Source organism: Cervus canadensis, chromosome 13 (genome assembly GCF_019320065.1).
Source record: "Cervus canadensis isolate Bull #8, Minnesota chromosome 13, ASM1932006v1, whole genome shotgun sequence".
Classification (NCBI taxonomy): domain Eukaryota; kingdom Metazoa; phylum Chordata; class Mammalia; order Artiodactyla; family Cervidae; genus Cervus; species Cervus canadensis.
The window spans coordinates 9970465-9991549 of NC_057398.1; the positions used below are offsets into that span (position 1 = coordinate 9970465).

At 37.9% G+C, this 21085-nt stretch overlaps 1 protein-coding gene and 1 pseudogene across 3 annotated transcripts in view; one reads left to right on the forward strand and one right to left on the reverse strand.

Annotated features, from left to right (window-relative positions):
• The window catches only part of RPS6KC1 (ribosomal protein S6 kinase C1), a 195942-nt gene that overhangs the window by 14846 nt on the left and 160011 nt on the right, over positions 1–21085 (forward strand). For 2 of the 3 annotated variants that reach the window (XM_043486363.1, XM_043486364.1), the window contains exons 2-3: positions 2345–2380; positions 8327–8447. In XM_043486363.1, coding sequence (XP_043342298.1) covers positions 2345–2380; positions 8327–8447 — 157 coding nt within the window. Of the gene's footprint in view, positions 1–2344; positions 2381–3911; positions 4028–8326; positions 8448–21085 lie in introns of all 3 variants that reach the window. The other variant, XM_043486365.1, reaches the window with a different exon arrangement.
• On the reverse strand, positions 8670–9737 carry LOC122452267 (annotated as a pseudogene).

Sequence of the window (21085 nt, forward strand, 5' to 3'; positions counted from 1 at the left end):
TCTTTCCTTTTCGGCTGTGCTGGGTCTTCGCTGCTACGTGGCCTTTTCTCTAGTTGTAGAGAGCAGGGTCTGCTCTCTAGTTGCGGTGCACAGGCTTCTCGTTGCGGCGGCTTCTGTTGTGGAGCATGGGGCCCAGAGTGTGGGCTCCGTGGTTGTGGCGCGTGGGCTTATTTGCTCTGTGGCATGTGGACCTTCTCGGATCAGCGACTGAACCCGTGTCTCCTGCATTGGCAGGTGGATTCTTCACCACTGAGCCACCAGGGAAGCCCCAGATTGGCTATTTCTGATGAAATTGGTTTTAAATTGTGGTTGTTGTTAGGGCATGGCTAATATATTTTTGATGATGCAGTACACATATATTTGGTTTCCAGGAACAGCTTACCTGAGGAAAATCTAAAATGTGACACTTCTACTACGTATACCAAGTAGGAAAATAATTTCTTTTGTCCCAAAAAGATCATCTGCATGTGTTAAAGTGTTATTTAAAATAGTAAGGTACATAAATCTTATTGCCAGTGATCATATGTTGATTTATTTTTGGTGGGTGGATATTAATGGATTGATTATCTAACTTCTCTTCTGCACATTTTATAAAAATATGTTCTTATATTTTTAGGAGGCAAATTTATATTTATAGGAGGCAAAATTAAATCATTTAATTATGTGAAACATCATGCTTTTGGAAAGGTGGATGTTTTTTAGGGGGTGGAGTTTGAAAGTAACAGTTAAAATCCAGTTTTTGAATAATACATTGTTGTTACATACCTGTTCTAACCTTACTGTAAATCTCTGTTGTTTAATATGGTAGCCATTAGCCACATGTGGCTGCTTTTTGGCGTGCTGTGGTTCATGGGATTGCAAAGAGTCGAACATGGCTGAGCAACTGAACTGAACTGAGCTGAACTGAAATGAAATAAAATTAAAAATTTAGTTCTTCAGTTGCCGTAGCCATATTTCCAGCACTCAGGAGCCACGTGTGCATGTGGCCAGGGGCTTCTGTGTTAAACAGTGGCAATAGGGGATATTTCCTTCCATCATCAGAGGAAGTACTGTTGGACAGCATTGTTCGCAGTGAAAATGGCTAAGAGATTTCAGCAAATTTATATACTGAAAGTTGGAGAGTAGAGTGGCAAGAAATTGGAAACCTAATTTTCTTTTGGAGTTGTTGTGTGGGATCTTTCAAGGTACTTAAATTCTCTAGTAAGAGAAAGATAATTAAATCATGGAGTTCTGGTGTCTCCATATTCGCTGTCTACTACAGCCAGGCCAGACAGGGACTATTATCCTCGTGAGGTGAGGCCATCACCCCTGTGAGGGAGGGACTGTGGTTTGAACCCAAGTTTGCGTGACTGCAGTATGCGTTTGTTTTTGCTTTGGACCTTGGGAGTAGTGTTGAGTTGATCATAATCTCCAGTTATAGTGTTGTTATCTGTCATCAAAGACTTTTCTTCCTCTCATCCTCAGGCACCATTCTAATATGTTTGATGTATTTTTTTGTTTGTTTCTGCAGAATCCATATTGTAGCATCAGGTTTATGACTTTTATATTTGCATAGAGGGTATTATGTATCTAATATGAGATTTTCCCCACTCTGCAATGCATTTGATGATTTGAGCACCCAGCCTGCTTTTTGTACACTTTGTGAGGAATTCTTTGTAAATGGTGTAGACTTTTTGGCTTTTGTCATTAGAGAAGTCTGAAAGAATCCAACCCCCACCCTCCCTGCTCAGGCAATAATGATAGGATTATTTGTTAGTGAGGGATGTGTATACTTTTTTTATAATAGGTTACTTCTGTTTCACCATTAGGAGGCCAGTGATTACTTCCAACAGATATTGGTGTATCTGAGCATTGTGGCTGTTTGTTTGTTTGTTTGTTTTTTAATGTGAAATCTTTATTGAGCTAATTGCAGATTTATATATGGGTGTAAGAAATTATACAGAAAAAATGAAAAATAAAAAAGAAGAAATAATACAGAACTATCCCTTTGTATACTTTGCTGAGGTGCAGCTGCCTTTTTATGCTTCTGAGTTATATGTAGACAGGAAAGGGAGATAGATAAGCTGTTAGAATTATGTCGAGTAAGAGTAAAAGGATGAAGCATCCTCTTGTGAATGTAATAGTACATGAATATTAGCATGTGGACTTTATTTTACTTGCCTTTTTGTTTCAGTTTTTTAGTATGTGTTTCAAATAATGAAGTTATTTAACTGAGTTCTGTGAAAATGATATGATATTTCTTTAAGCAAATTGAATTTTTCATACAAATGCTGTTGAAAGTAATCATACAAGTGTAAAATAGTTTTGATAATAATTAGATGTTTCTGTGTTTTCTTTGTTTTAGGTTGTTTCACGAAGAAATCCAGAGGATGTCCAGGAGGTAACATGTTTATCCATATGAAAATCTTATTTTATGCATTTTGACAAAAATTTAATTAAAGGCTTCATTGAGGAAGCAGTTATTTGTATGTCAGTCATTGTATGTTTGGAAATTGTCTTCAGTTCACTGAACAGTAACTGAAATATCTTATTTCAGGCCTATTGAGTACATGTTAAGTTTCAGTAGGTGTTAAGTTATATAAATAAAAATTTCAGGAATTATAGTTCCGTTTAATAACATGATAACTTTTCTAATAATTGCCACTCATAAGATTTCAGTACTAGTTAAGGGCCCCTATTGATTTGAAAATTATGATGCCTGTATGGTAAAGAAAAAAAATAAAAAAAGAGAGTATTTGGTAACTTGTATTAATTTTAAAGAGCATAATAAATTATGGGTTTCTCTGTACTTCCCCATTTTTTAATCGGCATATAGTTGTTTTAGTGTTGTGTTAGTCTCTGCTGTACAACATGAATCAGCCATGCATATGCATATATCCCTTCCCTCTTGAACCTCCTTCTCTACTTCCATTTTTATATTGAGTTGGCATGTTGACATCTTGGGAAATTGCTTCTTTTTAGAATTTTGTAGTTAGTTCTTTTGCAGACTAATTCCCTCTTTTTAAAGTGACACCAGCTTGTTATAGTTTTGCTTAGAACTGTAGAATTCTCTGTTTGTAATTCTTTGTCCTTGTTGTATACCTTTAGGAATCCTAACTGAGGAGTTTACTTGTTTTAACATTTTAAAGTTTACTTTCATTTTGGTCCTTGCTTATTTACAGTAGGACTAGAAGGATATATATAGTCTATATATATATTTTTTTTCTTTCTACTAAAGTGTTTAAAACAGATGTTGTAATTTGTTAAGTCTTTATTCTGCAAGTTTTTTTTTTCTAATTGCATTTTAATGTCTTCAGGTGGGCTATATATCTATTTAACCACAAGCCCCTCTTCCTTCTTACTAAACATACCTGACTTGATTCATAAATTTAAATTGATTGGTTCTGGTTGGTTTGAACATGTTTTGATGATATTTTAACTTTTATGTAACTGTTTCTTGCTATATCTAATCTGATACTTGTTTTTGTCCTGTTGTTAAAAAGAGTTAAAAAAATTTTTTGATAAAAGACACATTTTAAAAAGATTCCATACTGTTTTCCTTAGAGGTTTTAAAATACCTCACTCCCTGCCCTTTTGATAGCCAGGAAGAAAATATTGTTATTTTGGAAGAAAAGGCTAAGTCTATATTTTTATATATCTATATCTTTTCAAAATGGCATTGAAAATAACTTGTACCTTTGATTAAGAAAGTACTCTATTTAAGTGTCAGTTCATTAGTATGAACTATTCCTTAGAATTCTGTTAATTCTGTTAAATTAATAGTCAATACCAAAAAAAAAAAGTAGTCTATACCAGGCTATTCTGCTTCTGAAAACTTAAATCTCTGTTAGAATTGAAAATGGGTTGTTTCCTTTGAATACATTGTCTGATTTCTGTGCTGTAGTTTGTAGCTTGATGTTCCCCTTTTCCAGGGAGAATCCTGAGCCAACCTATCCATGAACATACTCTCTGCCATTTCCTTAATCCTTTTTGGGGGAAAACTCTTTTATAATAACAACTGTTGGTGAACCATTCATCAGAAACTCTTGTAAGTGTGCTTTAGTTAGATGATTGCATGGTCCTTTGTTAAAAATGGTATAAAATCTTAAAAAGAATGTCTTCTGTCTAGCCGACTTCTTGAAGGATAGAATAACCTTGAAGTTGTAACAACATTTTTTAGCTTCCCATGTATTGTTTCATTTAAACATTGAAATTCTTATTTAGGAAAGGAATTTTCTACATAGAATTTGTTTCCATTTCCTTTCTTTTCACTTTCTTTCTTTGTTAACTGAGTCACTTAGAATTTACTTATGCTTCACCAGGGCTATTGAAGATCAGTAGATGTACTGTTTATCTAATCAAATATAGGACTAATAATATGCTATCCTTAGAAGATTGGGGAGATTTAGCTCTTTTTCTCACTCATACACAGACACCTTGGCACATGCTACCAGATAGTTATGTTTTCTTCCTAAGTAGGCCAAAATACTTGCATAGAGTAAATAATTTAAAATTATCCAGGATGGTTTTTCTTTTTATCTTTTAAAAATTCCCTCTAAATTTTCATTTATGAAGAGCAGCATGGGTCACTCTGAAGGGGGGACAGCAACAGTTAATGTGACCTCTTGTTCAGTAGGTTCTCTAGAGCATGCATACTTGTAGAATGTAAAGAATGAGATAGATATGTGCCCTCCCCTCCCCACCTTTAAAAAAAGGAGTAACCTATAGCTCCGTGTCTGTATATTTCACTGGGGAAATCTGGGAAAGGAGAACCAAAATAGAACTTTCTGTGTATCGTTATCAGAAGTCTCTCACTATTAAGTCATTTCATAAATAACACAGTTTTAGGAAAACTATTTGCACACATTCGGAAATGTGTCAAGGGAAAGAAAAGTCTCTTCAAAAGGGGCGGAAAGAAATTCATAAGCAGATAGTATGGTGGTGACGTTGTAGGAAAATTTGGTCCAGCAAGTTTTAAATATTTTATGAGAGTAAAAAGGAGAAAGTTAATTGAGTGGTTTTGTAAAAGACCTAAAGTTTTTTTGGTATTAAGAGAAATTATCTGTATAGAAAGCATTCATTTTATGTAAAAAATATCTAAGGAAATGTTTTTAATGAAAATTAAGCTTTTCTTTGTAGTCTGTTATGATTGTCACTGAATTTTTAATTGAGGAGTACTTAATTGAGAAATTTTATGGAGAGGTAGCTTTAATGAATAGGATATTTCTACAGAGTAGATTCAATAGAGTAATAAGTGTTATTATAACTTTTTTTTTCCTAATAGTAAAGAATTGATTATTAGAGAAAATATTATTTTTGCATATATCTTTTGGCACTTTGTATAGTCCAGTTATAGACATCGATACTTGCTGATATAATGGAGGTGTGCTTTTGTTCACTTTTCCATTTTGAAGATTTTTAGAAATGTCCAAGCTTAAAAGGAGTAAGAAGAAAATGAGGCAGTGACCTGTGACATTTTGGAGATGCTTTGGTTTCCTGCATTTTTTGAGGGTTTTTATTTGCTCTTGGGTATTTCACTTCTATAGTTGAGAATATGTGAGTGAATATGTGAATGAATAAATTAGGACATAATGAAGAAACACAGATTTCCTAATTTTTGCTCTGAAAGACTATCTGCTGGTTTATATGCCATGGTATTATCATTATTGTGATTAAATTATTAACTTTTGCCCCTTAAGTTACCCTGACTTTATTTGACAATGACCCTAACTGCAATACAAATTTTATCTACAGATTTAATTGTTTCCATGAACTGTGGTCTTTTGAATAGCTCTCATGTCTAATTTATAATAGCTTTAAGGATTGTGCTTCCCTTATGTAAGATTTTTGTCAGAAGCCCACTACCCGTTTCGCCCTTAAGCCCTTGGCAGATGTGGTACCACCATAATTTGATGTATTTAAAAAATATGAAATAGCATTATGTTCCCATGAACAGAATTATGTTAATGCATCAAGATTAGAAAATGCAGGGAAGCAAAATATGAAAATTAAAAAATCACTTGCAACCTCAGTGTCCGGAGGCCTTTTACTTTTCAAGTGTTGGTCTGAGTCTCAGTTCCTCTCACTCTGTCTTCTGCTGGAACTGTCGATGCTCTGCTATCTGCATTTGTCTTGTTCATTTCCATTTCACAGGAAACCTCTTCTTCCAGATGTCTTGTCTCATGGCACAGCTGAGCTCCTTCAGTACTTTGTCCTTGGTTCCCTCTTTACTTTTGGCTGACCCCCATCATTCAGCCGTTTAGACTTCTCATCTTGTAGCAAATGCTGAGAAATCTTTTCTGAGTTATTTCCGCGTCTCTTCTGATGACTCCCCAGCTATTACATCTTGTTTAGTAGTTCTTGCTCTTGAACTCCTGACCTGTCTATTGGATATCTTCAATTAGACTTAGCCTCACATGCACCTAAATAAAATATATCTAAAATTGAGCTTCATTCTTATCTCATCACAGCTTTTTCTCCTTGGCTCTTCACCTTCGGGAATATGGCACCCATTTATCCAGTTGTAAAAGCCAAAATTTCAGTAATTATATTTGGCCTTTCACTCTCCTTTTAAAATACTTCATTCCTGATGATTTCTCTCTCCCTCTCTTTTTGTTTTTTTCTGGCCATTACTTCCCTTCAGTGTGCCCACCTAAGTCGACACTGTGTGGGTGCTCCTTCCGTAATACCCTTGGGCTGCCCTTTTCAGCATTTATTACGCATAATAAATATATCTATCTTGTGATATAGTTACTGTGTTGGCTTATTCTTCTTAATTTGACAGAGAACTCTTTAAAGGAGGGACTGTGTTTCTTATTTCTTCATCCTTTGTGCCAACACAGTGCCTAGCATAAAGTATGCTCATGAAAATATTTGCTTTGTTGACTATTTTTGTTGTTGAGTAAATGAATAAAAAGGGCTTCCCAGGTGGCTCAGTGGTAAAGAATCTGCCTGCCAGTGCAGGAGACGGAAGAGATGTGGGTTTGATCCCTGGGTTGGGAAGATCCCCTGGAGGAGGAAATGGTAACCCACTCCAGTATTCTTGCCTGAAAAACTCCATGGGCTGAGGAGCCTGGCAGGCTACAGTCCATGGGGTCACAAAGGGCTGGACACAACTGAGTGACTGAGCACACACACGTGCAAATGAATAAAAGGAAAGATCAGGAGCAAGCAGTTTGTTTAAATTAATTCATATTGTCTGACTAGTCTCCTAGGGTTAAAAGCAAGTCTCTTATTTTAAAAGCAGCACATTTAGTGATCATAATAGAATTTTTGATAGCATGACAATTTTGTAAACAATTTCTTATATGACATTTAGTAATCATAATGGAATTTTTCATAGCATGACAGAATTTTGCAAAGAATTTCTTATATGCAGTAAGTGGAGTTTTTGACAGGTCTCTTAAATCACACTTGGTTACCTGTTTGGCCTGATGTTTGCTTATTAGTATTATACTATTGAGTTTGTTAGAAGTTAGATAATTAGATTTTTCAGAAGTAAAGGCCCCAGTATACTAGGTAATGGAATTTAAAACTCAGTTTTACCCTATAGAGACTGAGGTCTGGATCAGTGTTAAGACCGTGTGTTAAATTCTTTTTCTTTATTAAGTGTTTTTTTTCTTTTAATTTAAATAAGTTTAGACAATAATTTAAACAATAACTTACTTTTATGTGTTATATAATCTAAATGATTGTTATCTTGTTTTTTGACACATCCTAATTTTAGTGGTATTCTGATCAGGATTTACCTTGCCTCCAGAAATCTTATTACTGTCTTAACTGAGATTTTATGAAATGCAAAAGTTTAGGTTAATTACTTGCTACAAAGCTATTTCTTCTTTAGTATTTTTCAGATTATTTATCCTTTAAAGCAAGTGCTGAGTACGTTCTTTATGTTTAAATTTGTTTAAATTATTTTGTGTTTGTAAACATGCTGTTTTTGAGATGAATATATATTTTGACATCTAACTCATTTCCAGGGCAACTGTAACTAATGTTTGAAGAGGTTAAGTGACATTTTGTGTAGTGTAGACCTTTTTTGTACTAGTTTGACTATTTTTCTAATATGAAGAAAAGAGTGCTTTCTTAAAATGAAATTTAAAAACCAAAACAGTTGGGGGGAGAATTGCTGCTTTATATATATATATATATTTTTTTAATATTTTTAAAGCAAATATTATTAGTTGATTTCAGACAGGACTGTATTGGTTAGAACATTTTTGTTTGCCTTTGCATGACAGTTTTGAGTACTTTAATGAAAATTTTTTTTCTTGTTCCAATATATGAACCTAAATGGTTTGACTATGAGATACACATTTAATTTTCTTCTCTCTTTTCTTCTCTGTAGATAATCGTATGGAAGAGATATAGTGACTTTAAGAAACTTCACAAAGAACTATGGCAAATTCACAAAAACTTATTTCGACATTCAGAATTGTTTCCTCCATTTGCTAAAGGAATAGTGTTTGGTAAGTGATTATTTTGAAATTGTGATTTTGAAAAGTGATGACTAGCTAATTATGTGTATACATTGAACACTAAAACACTGCACCATGAAATCAGAAGCCACTTATTAAGATAATTCCTATTATGCTGCAAGCTCTTGAAGTTGTTTTCTCATGTTTTTTTTTTTTTAAGCTAGGAGATTCATATTTTATTTCTTCAGTGACATATTTACAGTTGAACATAAATTAAAGGCCTGCTTGCACACCAAAACCAAGTGTGTTAGGTGGTTCAGTCAAAGAGGTGAGACTTCTGACTGACTCACAGGAGAAGTATCCACTCCTTGACCCAGGTTTTGGGATTTTGCCAGCATTAAGTTCCTCAATAATTTCTTCAGTATTCTTAGGTGTCAGATTCTTATAGTAGCTGTCATTTATTTGAACCATTGGTGCATTTACACATTCCACTTCTAAACATTCCACTTCTGTAAGAGTAAAAAGTTGTTCAGGTGTAGCCTCCCCAACCTTTATTCCAGGTGTTTTTCTGAGTGGCTTCCATTGTGCTGTCCAAGTTTCAAAGCATGCAAGGCATAGTAGTGCAGGCTTGAATATGATACTTAACTGGTTTTGTACTGTACATTGTATAAAAAGTTGCGGCTTCATGTGCTTTCATTGAAGATAATTGCAGAACTTCCTGTAACTTTTTTCCTGTAGAGATGGGCAGCCATCCATTCTGTCTGGGCTAAATCAAGGAGTGGAAGCACAGCTACTGCCTTAGGCTCTGCTGAGTAGTTTTTTTTTTTACAGTTGCTTCTGTCCTCCTAGAGTTTTCCAGTATGAAATCAAATGGAGTATCTGGGTTATTCTCCAGAGTATCTCTGTGCACAAATAAGGCTCCCCAGCTCCATTTTGCACAGCTGTCTTAGGCAGATTCCTTCTACATCTTCCCCTCTGGGTGGGGAGGCTCACTTTGCGGGCTCAAGTGCCACAGAGAGGAACACGGCAGGCCAGACTTCAGTCCTTTTGGGTCACTTGTTTTTTCATGTTCTTGCTGTGGTTTTGTTAACGCAGAGTGCATTTGCTCTTCCCTTTCATGAAAAAAACAGCACCAGAACAACAGCTCAAACTCTAACCAATGAAACAAATAGAAAACCCCTGTAGGAACATAAGGTGACATTGAATTATTCTTGCATAGCTGTCCCTCAGTGTCTATGGGGGACTAGTTCCAGTACCCCGTGTGGGTACCAGAGTCTGTGGATGCTCAAGTCCCTTGTCTGGTGTAGTGCAGTCGACCTTCGGTATCTGCAGGTTCCTCATCTATGGATTCAACCAACTGTGGATCAGCACCTCATATAGGTAAAATCATACAGTATTTGTCCTTTTATGGCTGGCTTATTTCACTTAGCATCATTTCTCAAGATTTATCCACGTGGTAGCATGTATCAGAATTTCCTTCTTATGTCTGATATAGTCCATCGGGTGTATGTACACCATTTTGTTTGTTTTTTCATCCATTAGAAGGGGATGACAGAGGATGAGATGGTTGGATGGCATCACCAACTCAGTGGACATGGGTTTGGGTGGACTCCGGGAGCTGGTGATGGACAGGGAGGCCTGCCGTGCTGCTGTTCATGGGGTCGCAAAGAGTTGGACACGACTGAGCGACTGAACTGAACTGAAGTGAACACTTGGATTGCTTTTACCTTTTGGCTGTTAAAAATAATGCTGCTGTACTGGACTTCGCTAGCGGTCCAGGTTTAAGACTGCCTTCCAGTGCAGGTTACAGATTTGATCCCTGCTCGGGGAGCTGAGATCCCACATGCCTTGCAGCCAAAAGAGCAAAACATAAAACAAAAACAGTATGGTAAAATCTAGAATAGAAACATGAAACATATTAAAGAGGAAACTGAGAAGAACATCACAAAAACCACCAAACTGGGGCTTCTCTGGTGGCTCAGTGGTAAAGAATCTTCCTGACAATGCAGGACACTCAGGTTTGATCCCTTTCCCAGGAAGATCCCACACGCCAGAGAAACTTAGCTGGATGTTTCCACAGCTAAACAAGGCTCACCTGTGACCTGAACACTACACGTCTGGCACTTAGAAAACAGCTTTGAAAAAGTGTCCAGACAAAACCTATCACACAGTTATACACAGCAGCTCTACTTGTAACAGCTAAAAAGAAAAAATGGTAGAAACACAAAAAAATATGGAGCAACCAGAAAATGATAAACAAATGGCAATACTAAGTCTTCGAATGTCAGTAATCACCCCAGATGTAAATAGATTGAATTCACTCAAAAGAGACAGAGTGACCAGATGGATTAAAAACTATTTGTTGCCTCTAGGATACTCAGCTAAACTCTAAAGACAAATAAAGGCTCATTGTGAAGGGATGAAAGGTGATACTCCAGGCAGTTGTCAGCCAGAAGAAAGCATGTGTAGTCATACTTATATTAGACAAAAATAGGCTTAAAGCCAAAAATATTACAGGAGGCAAAAATGGATGTTATATAGTGGTAAAGGGGACAGTCCATTAAGAAGACATGACTCATTAATACACTTATATACATCTGACATAGTACCAAAATATATAAAACAATTATTAACAGTCCTAAAGGGAGAGACTGACAGCAACACAATAATAGTAGGGGACTTGAACATCCCACTTACATCGATGGATAGATCTAGACAGAAAGTCAACAAGGAAACATTGACTTTAAATGAAACATTAGACCATTCTTACAGATGTATACAGAATATTCTATTCAAAAGCAACAGAATACACATTTTTCTCAAGTGTGCATGAATTGTTTTCAAGGATAGACTCTATGTTGGGACCCAAGTTAAGTCTCTTTAAGAAAATTGGCCAGGGACTTCCCTGGTAGTCTAGTGGTTAAGAATCTGTCTTCTAATGCAGGGGATGTGAGTTCAGTTTCTGGTTGGTGAACTAAGAGCCCACATGCCGTGGGACAACTAACCCCGGCACCACAAGTAGAGAGCCTGCATGTTGCAACTGCTGCACTGCAGTGAAAAGATCCCACAGGCTGCAACTAAGACCCGACACAGGCAAATAATTTTTTTTTAAAGATCAAACTATAAGAAGAAAGCTGGAAAGTATCATAAGTATGTGGAGACTGAACAACTATTGGTCAATGAAGAAATCAAAAGAGAAAAAATGCATGAAGACAAATGAAAATGGAAATACGACATACCAAAATCTATGGGATGCAGCAAAAACACAGAAGTTTATAGCAGTATAGGCCTTCTTTAAGTAACTAGAAAATCTCTAGTAATCTAACCTTAAACTAAAGGAACTAGAAAAAAGGAACAAATGAAGTATATAGTCAGTTGAAGGAAGGGCATAAAAGTCAGAGTGGAAGTAAATGAAATAAAGATTTAAAAGACAGTAGAAAAGATCAGTGAAACTAAGAGCTGGTTCTTTGAAAAGGTAAAATTGACAAACCTTACACTAGACTCACTAAGAAAAAAGAGAAGGCTCAAATAAAATCAGAAATGAAAGAGGTGAAGTTACAATGAATACTACAGAAATACAAAGGATTATAAGAGACTACTATGAATGAAAATACCACCAATTTGGACTGTCTATAAGAACTGGATAAATTCTAAGAATCATTCAACCTTTCAAGTCTGAAACATGAAGAAGTATAAAATCTGAATAGATTGATCACTGGTAAAGAGATTGAGACTAATAAAAAAAAGCAGCCTCCCCAAAACGTAAGTCCAGGACCACATGACTTCAGCAGTGAATTCTGTGAAACTTTCAAAGAAGATTTAATACCTGTTCTTCTGAAGCCCTTCCAAACAGTTGAGATGGGAGTGCTTCTTAACACATTTTACAAGGCCATCATTACCTTGATATGAAAACCAGGTGAAGATAACATGCAGAAAAGAGAATTACAGGCCAGTATCTCTGATGAGCATAGATGCAAAAGTCTTCAACAAAATATTAAGCAAATTGAATACAATACACTAAAAGGATCATAATGATGAAGTGGCATTCATTCCAGGGATACAAGGATGATTCAGTATCTGCAAATCTATTAATGTTCTACACCACATTAATAAAATGAAAGATAAAAATCATATGATTATTTCAATAGATGCAGAAGAAGCATTTGACTGATTTTAACATCTATTTGTGATAAACTTTGAATAAAATAAAATTATTATAGAAGGAACGTACCTAAACATGATAAAGGCCATGTATGACAGACTGATAGCTAACGTCATACTGAACGGTGAAAAACTGAAAGCTGTGCTTTTATCAGTGAGATCAGGATGCCCACTCTTATTCAACATAGTATTGGAAGTCCTAGCCGGACCTTTTAGGCAAGAAAAAGAAAAAACGTCTAAATTGGAGAGGAAGAAGTAAAACTGTCACTATTTGCAGATGATGTGATTTTATATATATAAAGCTCTATAGACATGTCACCAAAAATCTATTAGAAATAATAAATGAATATAGTAAAGTTGCAGGATATGAAATCAAAATACAAAACTGTTGCATTTTTATACCCTAATAAGAACTAGCAGAAAGAGAAATTAAAACAATCCCATTTACAATCACAACAAAAAGAATGAGGTACTCTGGAATAAACTTAACCATGGAGGTGGAGACTTGTACACTGAAAACTGTAAAGCATTGTTGAAGGAAATTGAAAAAAAATACAAAGTAATGGAAAAATATCCCATGTTCATGGATTGGAAGAATTAACATTGTTTAAATACCTATATTACCTAAAGCTATCTACAGATTCAATCGCTGTCAAAATCCCAACAACAGATTTCATAGAAATTGAACAAAAATCATAAAATTTGTATGGAATCACAAAAGATCCGGAATAGCTGACGTAATCCTGAGGAAAATGAACAAACCTGGAGGTATCACACTCCCTAATTTCAAATTACACTGCAAAGCTCCCTGGAGGAGGAAATGGCAACCCACTGCAGTATTCTTACCTGGTGAATCCCATGGACAGAGGAGCCTGGTGGGCTACAGTCCATAGGGTCACAAAGAGTCAGATACAACTGAAGCGACTTAGCATGCATGCACAAAGCTGTACTCATCAAAATAGCATGTTATTGGCAGAAAACAGACATACAGATCAATGGAGCAGAATTGAGAGCCCAGAAATAAACCCACACATATATATGGATAGCTAAGAATATACCATGGAGAAAGAAAGTCTCTCCATTAGTGTTGGGAAAACTGAACAACTGTGTGCAAAAGAATAAACTGGAACACTGTCTTACGCCATACACAAAAATTAACTCAAAATGTATAAAAGATGTGACTATCAGATCTGAAAGCATAAGGTCCCTAGAAGAAAACAGGCTGTACACTCTTTGATATTAGTCTTAGCAGTAATGTTTTTGGGTATGTCTCCTCAGGCAAAGGAAATAAAAGCAGAGACAAGTGGGATGACATCAAACTAAATGCATCAGCACAGCAAATGAAACCACTCACAAAGTGAAGATGGCTTACTGAGTGGGAGAGGCACTTGCAAATTATACCTGTTAAGGGCTAACGTTTGGAATATATGAAGAACTCCTGTAATTCAACACCAAAAACCCAAACAGCCTGATTGAAAAATGGGCAGAGAATCTGAATAAATCTTTTCCCAAAGAGGACATACAGATGTTCAACAAGCACATAAAAGATATTCAACATCACTCTTAGGGAAATGCAAAGCAGAGTCACAGTTAGATATCCCCTCATGCTTTTGAACTGTGGTGTTGGAGAAGACTCTTGAGAGTCCCTTGGACTGCAAGGAGATCCAACCAGTCCATCCTAGGGGAGATCAGTCCTGGGTGTTCATTGGAAGGACTGGTGCTGAAGCTGAAACTCGAATACTTTGGCCACCTCATGTGAAGAGCTGACTCATTGGAAAAGACCCTAATACTGGGAGGGATTTGGGCAGGAGGAGAAGGGGACGACAGAGGATGAGATGGTTGGGTGGCATCACCGACCCTATGGACATGGGTTTGAGTAAACTCCAGGAGTTGGTGATGGACAGGGAGGCCTGGCGTGCTGCGATTCATGGGGTCACAAAGAGTTGGACACGACTGAGCGACTGAACTGAACTGAACATGCTCCTTAGAATGCTGATTATCAGAAGTGTTGGACAGGATGTGAAGAGAAAGGAACCCTCATACACTGGGAGTGGGAATGTAAATTAGTGCAGCCACTATGGAAAACAGTATCGAGATTCCTCAGAAAATGAATAGAAATACCGTGTGATCCCTTGATTTCACTTCTGGGTATTCTGAAGAATGTGAAAACAGTAATTTGAAAAGATGTATGCCTTATGGCAGAAAGTGAAGATGAACTAAAAAGCCTCTTGATGAAAGTGAAAGAGGAGAGTGAAAAAGTTGGCTTAAAGCTTAACATTCAGAAAACTAAGATCATGGCATCTGGTCCCATCACCTCATGGTAAATAGATGGGGAGACAGTGGAAACAGTGTCAGACTTTAATTTTTTGGGCTCCAAAATCACTGCAGATGGTGATTGCAGCCATGAAATTAAAAGACGCTTACTCCTTGGAAGGAAAGTTATGACCAACCTAGATAGCATTTAAAAAGCAGAGACATTACTTTGCCAACAAAGGTCCATTTGGTCAAGGCTATGGTTTTTCCAGTGGTCATGTATGGATGTGAGAGTTGGACTGTGAAGAAAGCTGAGCATCGAAAAATTGATGCTTTTGAACTGTGGTGTTGGAGAAGAGAGTCCCTTGGACTGCAAGGAGATCCAACCAGTCCATCCTAAAGGAGATCAGTCCTGGGTGTTCATTGGAAGGACTGGTGCTGAAGCTGAAACTCGAATACTTTGGCCACCTCATGCGAAGAGCTGACTCATTGGAAAAGACCCTAATACTGGGAGGGATTTGGGGCAGGAGGAGAAGGGGACGACAGAGGATGAGATGGTTGGGTGGCATCACCGACCCTATGGACATGGGTTTGAGTAAACTCCAGGAGTTGGTGATGGACAGGGAGGCCTGGTGTGCTGCATTTCATGGGGTCGCAAAGAGCCGGACACGACTGAGTGACTGAACTGACTGACTGACTGATGCAGATCTATGTTTATTGCAACATTATTTATAGTATGTAACCTAAGGAAGCAGCCTAAATACCACTGATGGTTGGATAAAGATGTTTATATGTATGTGTGTGTGTGTATATATATATATATATATATATAGATATGCAATGAAATACTACTCAGTCATAAGAAACAATGAAATCTTGCCATCTACAACAACATGAATGGACCTAGAGGGTATTATGTTAAGTGAAATAAGTCAAATGGACAAAGACAAATACCGTATGATTTCACTCATGTGAAATCTAAACGAAATGAAACGGAACAAAAACAAACACGTAGATACAGATTGGTAGTTATCAGGGGGAAGAGTAGTGGGGATAGGGCAAAATGGTTAAAGGGGGTCAAATGCATGGTGATGGATGGAAACTCGACTTTGATTGTGAGCATGCTGTGGTGTATACAAAAATAGGATTATAATGTTATAAATGAGAAACTTGTTATAAACCAATGTTCAAATGGTTATATCCCTCCAAAAAAAAAAAAGCAGTGTAATTTTCTGCTCTGTGCATCTTCTTCCCAATTTTGCTTCCTGAGAAAACTGGCTTTTATCTTTTTTACTTTTCATTTCTTGAGTGTGTATTCTGTATCTATAATAGTAAATTTATACAGTTTTTTTCCTTTGGTATAACAGTTTATGATGTGTCTATTTACTTTTTACTCTGGTAGGTAAGAATTTGACTTACCCGTTCCCCTGTATTATTACATAATATTTTTAGTTCTTCTGTTGACCACGTCTCTATTTCTTTGTTCCATAACTGTGGACAATACCATTTGTCTCTGTAAGATGAATCTAAGAGTGTATTTGTCCTCTCTTACCTCATTAGCTCCTTTTACCACTTAGCTTTTGAAACTTTTATGCTTATTTTAACTTTCTCAAAGGTGGTAATATTTACATTTTGTTCAGTAATCATAATTAAGATTCCATGCTTAATCTGTAGAATGATTTTCAAATCTGGAATTTTTAATCAACTTCATCTGTAATATTAGTATCATTATGACTGTAAATATTGTTCATTAAACAGGTAACAATTATATTTTGTTGTTTAATTGTGATGACTACTGTGACAATGTAGGTTTTTAAAACTTTTTATTTTGTATTGCAGTTTAATTGATTAACAGCGTTGCGATAGTTTCAGGTAAACAGCAGTGGGGCTCAGCCATACATATACATGTTATGACAGTATAGTTCTAATGGAATCCTTTTTCCTTATACTACATCAGTAAATCAAATTCACGCTGTGTGCTAGTTTGCTAAATATTTGGACCATACCTTTTGTGATAGACCATCTCCAAGATGGCCATGTGTAATCCTTCTCTCCTGCTAGTTACACATTTGTGTATTCTATTCCCAGGGATTCGTCTGTGTGACCAGCAGTGTAAAGAAATGTGGCAATGTGTCATTTCTGAGGTTAGGTTATAAAAGCTGTGGCTTCTCTCTTGGGGGTATTCTCTCTCTCTTTCTCTCTCTCATTACTTGCTCTGAAGATTACCAGCTTTCATACTGTAAGGACACACACAGCCTACGATGAGGCCCACACTGAAAGAAACAGAGGCCACGATCAACACCCAGCAGCCATCTGAAACCTGGTGCGATCATGTGGATGAATTTAGGTGCAGATTTCTCCGGTCCCAGTAGACCTTTGAGATGACTGCAGCCTCATGAGAGACACAGAGCTGGAGCCATCCTGCCTAGCCTCTTTGGATTCCTGACCATCAGAGGCTGTGTGAGGTAGTAATGTTTGTTATTGTAGGCTACCAAGTTTTGGGATAATTTTTTACATCACAATAAGTACTTACTTTTTTTTTTGTTGTTTTTTAAACCTGGAAGTTGGAGTGCTGTTATGACAAAACCCAAACATGTGGAGAGTGGCTTTGGAATGAGCCATGAGCTTTGAGGCGACTGTGAGGGCCTACACTGTCTTGAGGAAGTTGTGTATAGAAGCCGCATGGTCTTTGATAAGACTGCAGGTGAAGGTTTGCAGGAAAATGAGGTAAATGTTACTGGAAGTTAGAGGAAGGGAGTGGGTCCTTCTTACGTAGTTGTAGAATGTTTAGCAACTTGGTTGCGTACGGTGGTGTGGAAAGTAGGAAAGGTACCAAAGGAAGAGGGTGGGAGATTTCCAACCAGAGTGTTTAATAAGTTTGGTGTGGTTTCTTCTTGCTTCTTTTAGTAAAACGTGAGAGAGAAATTAGAGGAAGGATTGTTTTTGTGACGGCTTAAAACAATAGAGCTTTTTTTTTTTCTTTTAATAGTTTTGGAGGCCTGAAGTCTGAAATAAATATCGTTGGGCAGAAAGCAAGGTGTTAGCAGAGCCTAGAGCTTCTAGGGAAGAATACACTCCTTGCCTCTCTCCGTTTTTGGTGACTGGGTGTACTCCCTGACTTGTGCCAGCATCACTTGAGTCTGCAAGGCCTCATCTTCAAACCTCTGTCTACTCAACACCCTGCTGCCTTCTCTGTGTGAGATCTCTCTCTGCCCCTCTCTTACAAGACGTCTGTGATGGCGATAGTGCCCATCCTGATAATCCAGGGTAATATCTGCCTCTCAAGGTCCTTAATCACATCTGCACGCACTCTTTGAATAAAGTATCATTTACAAGTTCCAGGAATTAGGACCTGGTATCTTTGGGGCCATTTATGAGACTATTACTTATATTTGAATTCCTCCTTTCCTCTATCTCTCCATCCCTGTCTTCCTTTCTTTCTTTCAAAACTTTTAAGATCGTGAATATATTCTGCTCTTTTACAGAATTGCCCCTTAGATTTAACATCCATAGATTCTTGCACAAACCAGTGTTTACATCATGGCTTCGTAATAATGATTCTTCAGTTCCAGTACCGCTTCCACCTTAGTGATTATCCTCCCTTATCTCTTTGTTTGTGTGTCTTTGTAACTGTTCTTTTTACCTGAATCTGCGTTCTCTATCTGTATAGCTGCATGTTTGTGTATTGTGTCTCTTTGTGTATTTACCCACCTATCCATTATTTATTTGGACTCATATACCTAATTTTTACTCCCTAATAGTTTAGAATTCAGAATTCATTAAGCCTCCCTGGTAGCTCAGATGATAAAGAATCTGTCTGCAATGCAGGAGATCTGGGTTCTATCCCTGGGTTGGGAAGATCCCCTGGAGAAGGGAACGCTCCGGTGTTCTTGCCTGGAAAATCCCATGGACAGAGGAACGTGGAAGGCTACAGTCCATGGGGTCGCAGAGAGTTGGACACAACTGAGTGCCTTTTACTTTCACACTTTCTTTCAGGGAGCTAGATGCCCAAATTGTCCTAGCTTTGACCGGTAGGGCCCCTTTTACTTTGGCTTCTCTGTCCTTGAAACTTTTCCCCATCAAATGTTTTAGTTGTTGTTTTTTTAAAGCACTTATTACTTTTAAGCATAGCAAGACATTCAGTGCTCATCTGTGAGTTTATATGCTGCAGCCTTGGAATCAGCCATCTCTTCATAGAGCCCTGGTTGCTTTTTGTGGGGAATGTTTTTAGAAACTATGTTAGTTATCAATTTTTTGCATAAAATTAGCTCCAAATCCACCTTTTTTTTTTTCTCTTATTGGACCTACTTTTCCAACTGGCATGTATAAACTTAGTCCGTGGAGGTGTTGGAGGGCCCCTGTGGGAGGTGTCCTTCTGTTCCTGCGTGTTCTGTGTTGCCAGTGGCGTGGACGTGTGTGGGCTTCCCAGTGGTCCTCACCCTCCAGCAGATTTTGTTGCTAGTTCCTGTCCGGGGCTCCCCTCCTTCCACCTGTGGCCTACTGACACCACAGCAGTTTCCTGTTTGGCAGTCCCCGCCTGCAGCTCCCTGCCCAGTGCCTTGGGCCCTCCTACTGTGGAGCAAGTGCTGGGGCAGCCCAGCTTACTCTCTCCCAGTCTGCTGCGGCCACACTGTCTCCAGGAGCCCCGAATCCAGCCTTGGGGAGCAGGCCCCCGTACTAGGACTGCCTTCGGTTCTTTCCTTCCATCCTAGGATATTCCTTACACTTCTCTTTTCTCTTTTATTCCTTCTTAGTAGTTAATCCTGTGTAAATAGTTAATGATTCTTTATAAGACTTTCCCTCTTCAAACTGCTTTGTGGATTCCGCTTTTTGGCTGGATTCTGGCTGCCTCAGGATCCTCTATCTGGGCAGTAGATAAGCTCACTATCTGGGCGGTAGACAGGCTCACTGCAGCCTGTTTCAAGGCTCTTTCAGCTGCTCTAGTTGGGAAACGGTGCGTTTATGTACATACATATTACAATGCATACATTGTACACACTTCCATTCATATACAAATCTGCACATATACATATATACACACCTACATGTGCTTATTTCAGAGTTGTTTATGATAGCTTTTGCTAAACAAATTTTTATATGTTCAGTTTTATTCCTGAATGCTCCTCCACTAACCTCTGTGCCAAGATTTTATGGTTTTGGTCCTGATGAGAAAGGTCGTCCCATACCTACATTTGCTTGTAAGATGATTTTTATAGCTTAAAAAATTCTTTTTAATATTGGTGTGGAATTTACATTTGAATGGATGTCAGATGATGCTCCATTTTACCTTTCTTTCAGATGGTTAGATATCTGTTGTCAGATCACTTGTTAAATAATTTGTGTTTTTCCTAATGAAATCTTTGTTATACTTTTTATAAGCATTTCCATTAATTAAGGGTTTTTTCTTTTGTGGCATTTATTTGTCTATTCTTACATTAATTCTTGTTTCTATACCATATTGATTTTTGTATAATGGCTGTATAGAGTATGTTCTGATGCTAGCTATATTTCTCATCAGCATTGGGGAGATGCTGCCTTGCAAGGTCATCTTGGAATTCCTGGGGCTCTTACATTGGTTCTTCTTGGTTCTAGGAAGCCATGCCAATTATCCATTATCCATTTATTGCCTCTTAGCTTCAGGTCCATTTCTTTTTTTTTTTTTAATTGGCCTCACTGTGCGGCTTGTGGGATTTAGTTCCCCCATTTTAGTTCCACTGGACCTCCAGGGAATTCCCTTCAGGTCCTTCTTTCATTTCCCGTTCCACATTAATAGGCTGGACTCCTTAAGCGTTTCCCTTAACAGTGAGTATTGCAGTTAAACCTCACTTAACTGCATGCTCAACTGTAGGGGACACTGGAGGGGCGCTCTGGGAGGGTCGGGTCCTTTCCCCCTCTTTGCGTCTGCTGTGGATTGTGTTTGCTGCGCTGTTGCCAGAAGCATCTGCCTCAGCCATACACCTGGAGCCCAGGCTCCTGATGAGCTTGTGGCCGCAGTTAGCCGATGGCCATCTAGCTAAGCACCCATGGTCCCTCAGGCCTGTTGGAGAGTGGGCTTACGCTGTCTCACTGTGTGTGCCTGCCCCTCAGCTGCAGCCCGCTAGCACCTCAGGCCTCGTTGCCCTGCAGGTGAGCAGATTCTTGATGCTCCCCTCTTCTGCATGCCAGTCTGACAGCTACGGCCTGCCTTTCTTACCTCAGAAAGTCATTTCCTGTGGCCTTCCTGACCCTGACACTGTGTTCCCCAGGCCTTGCATGACCTTGCTTTATTGGTGGGC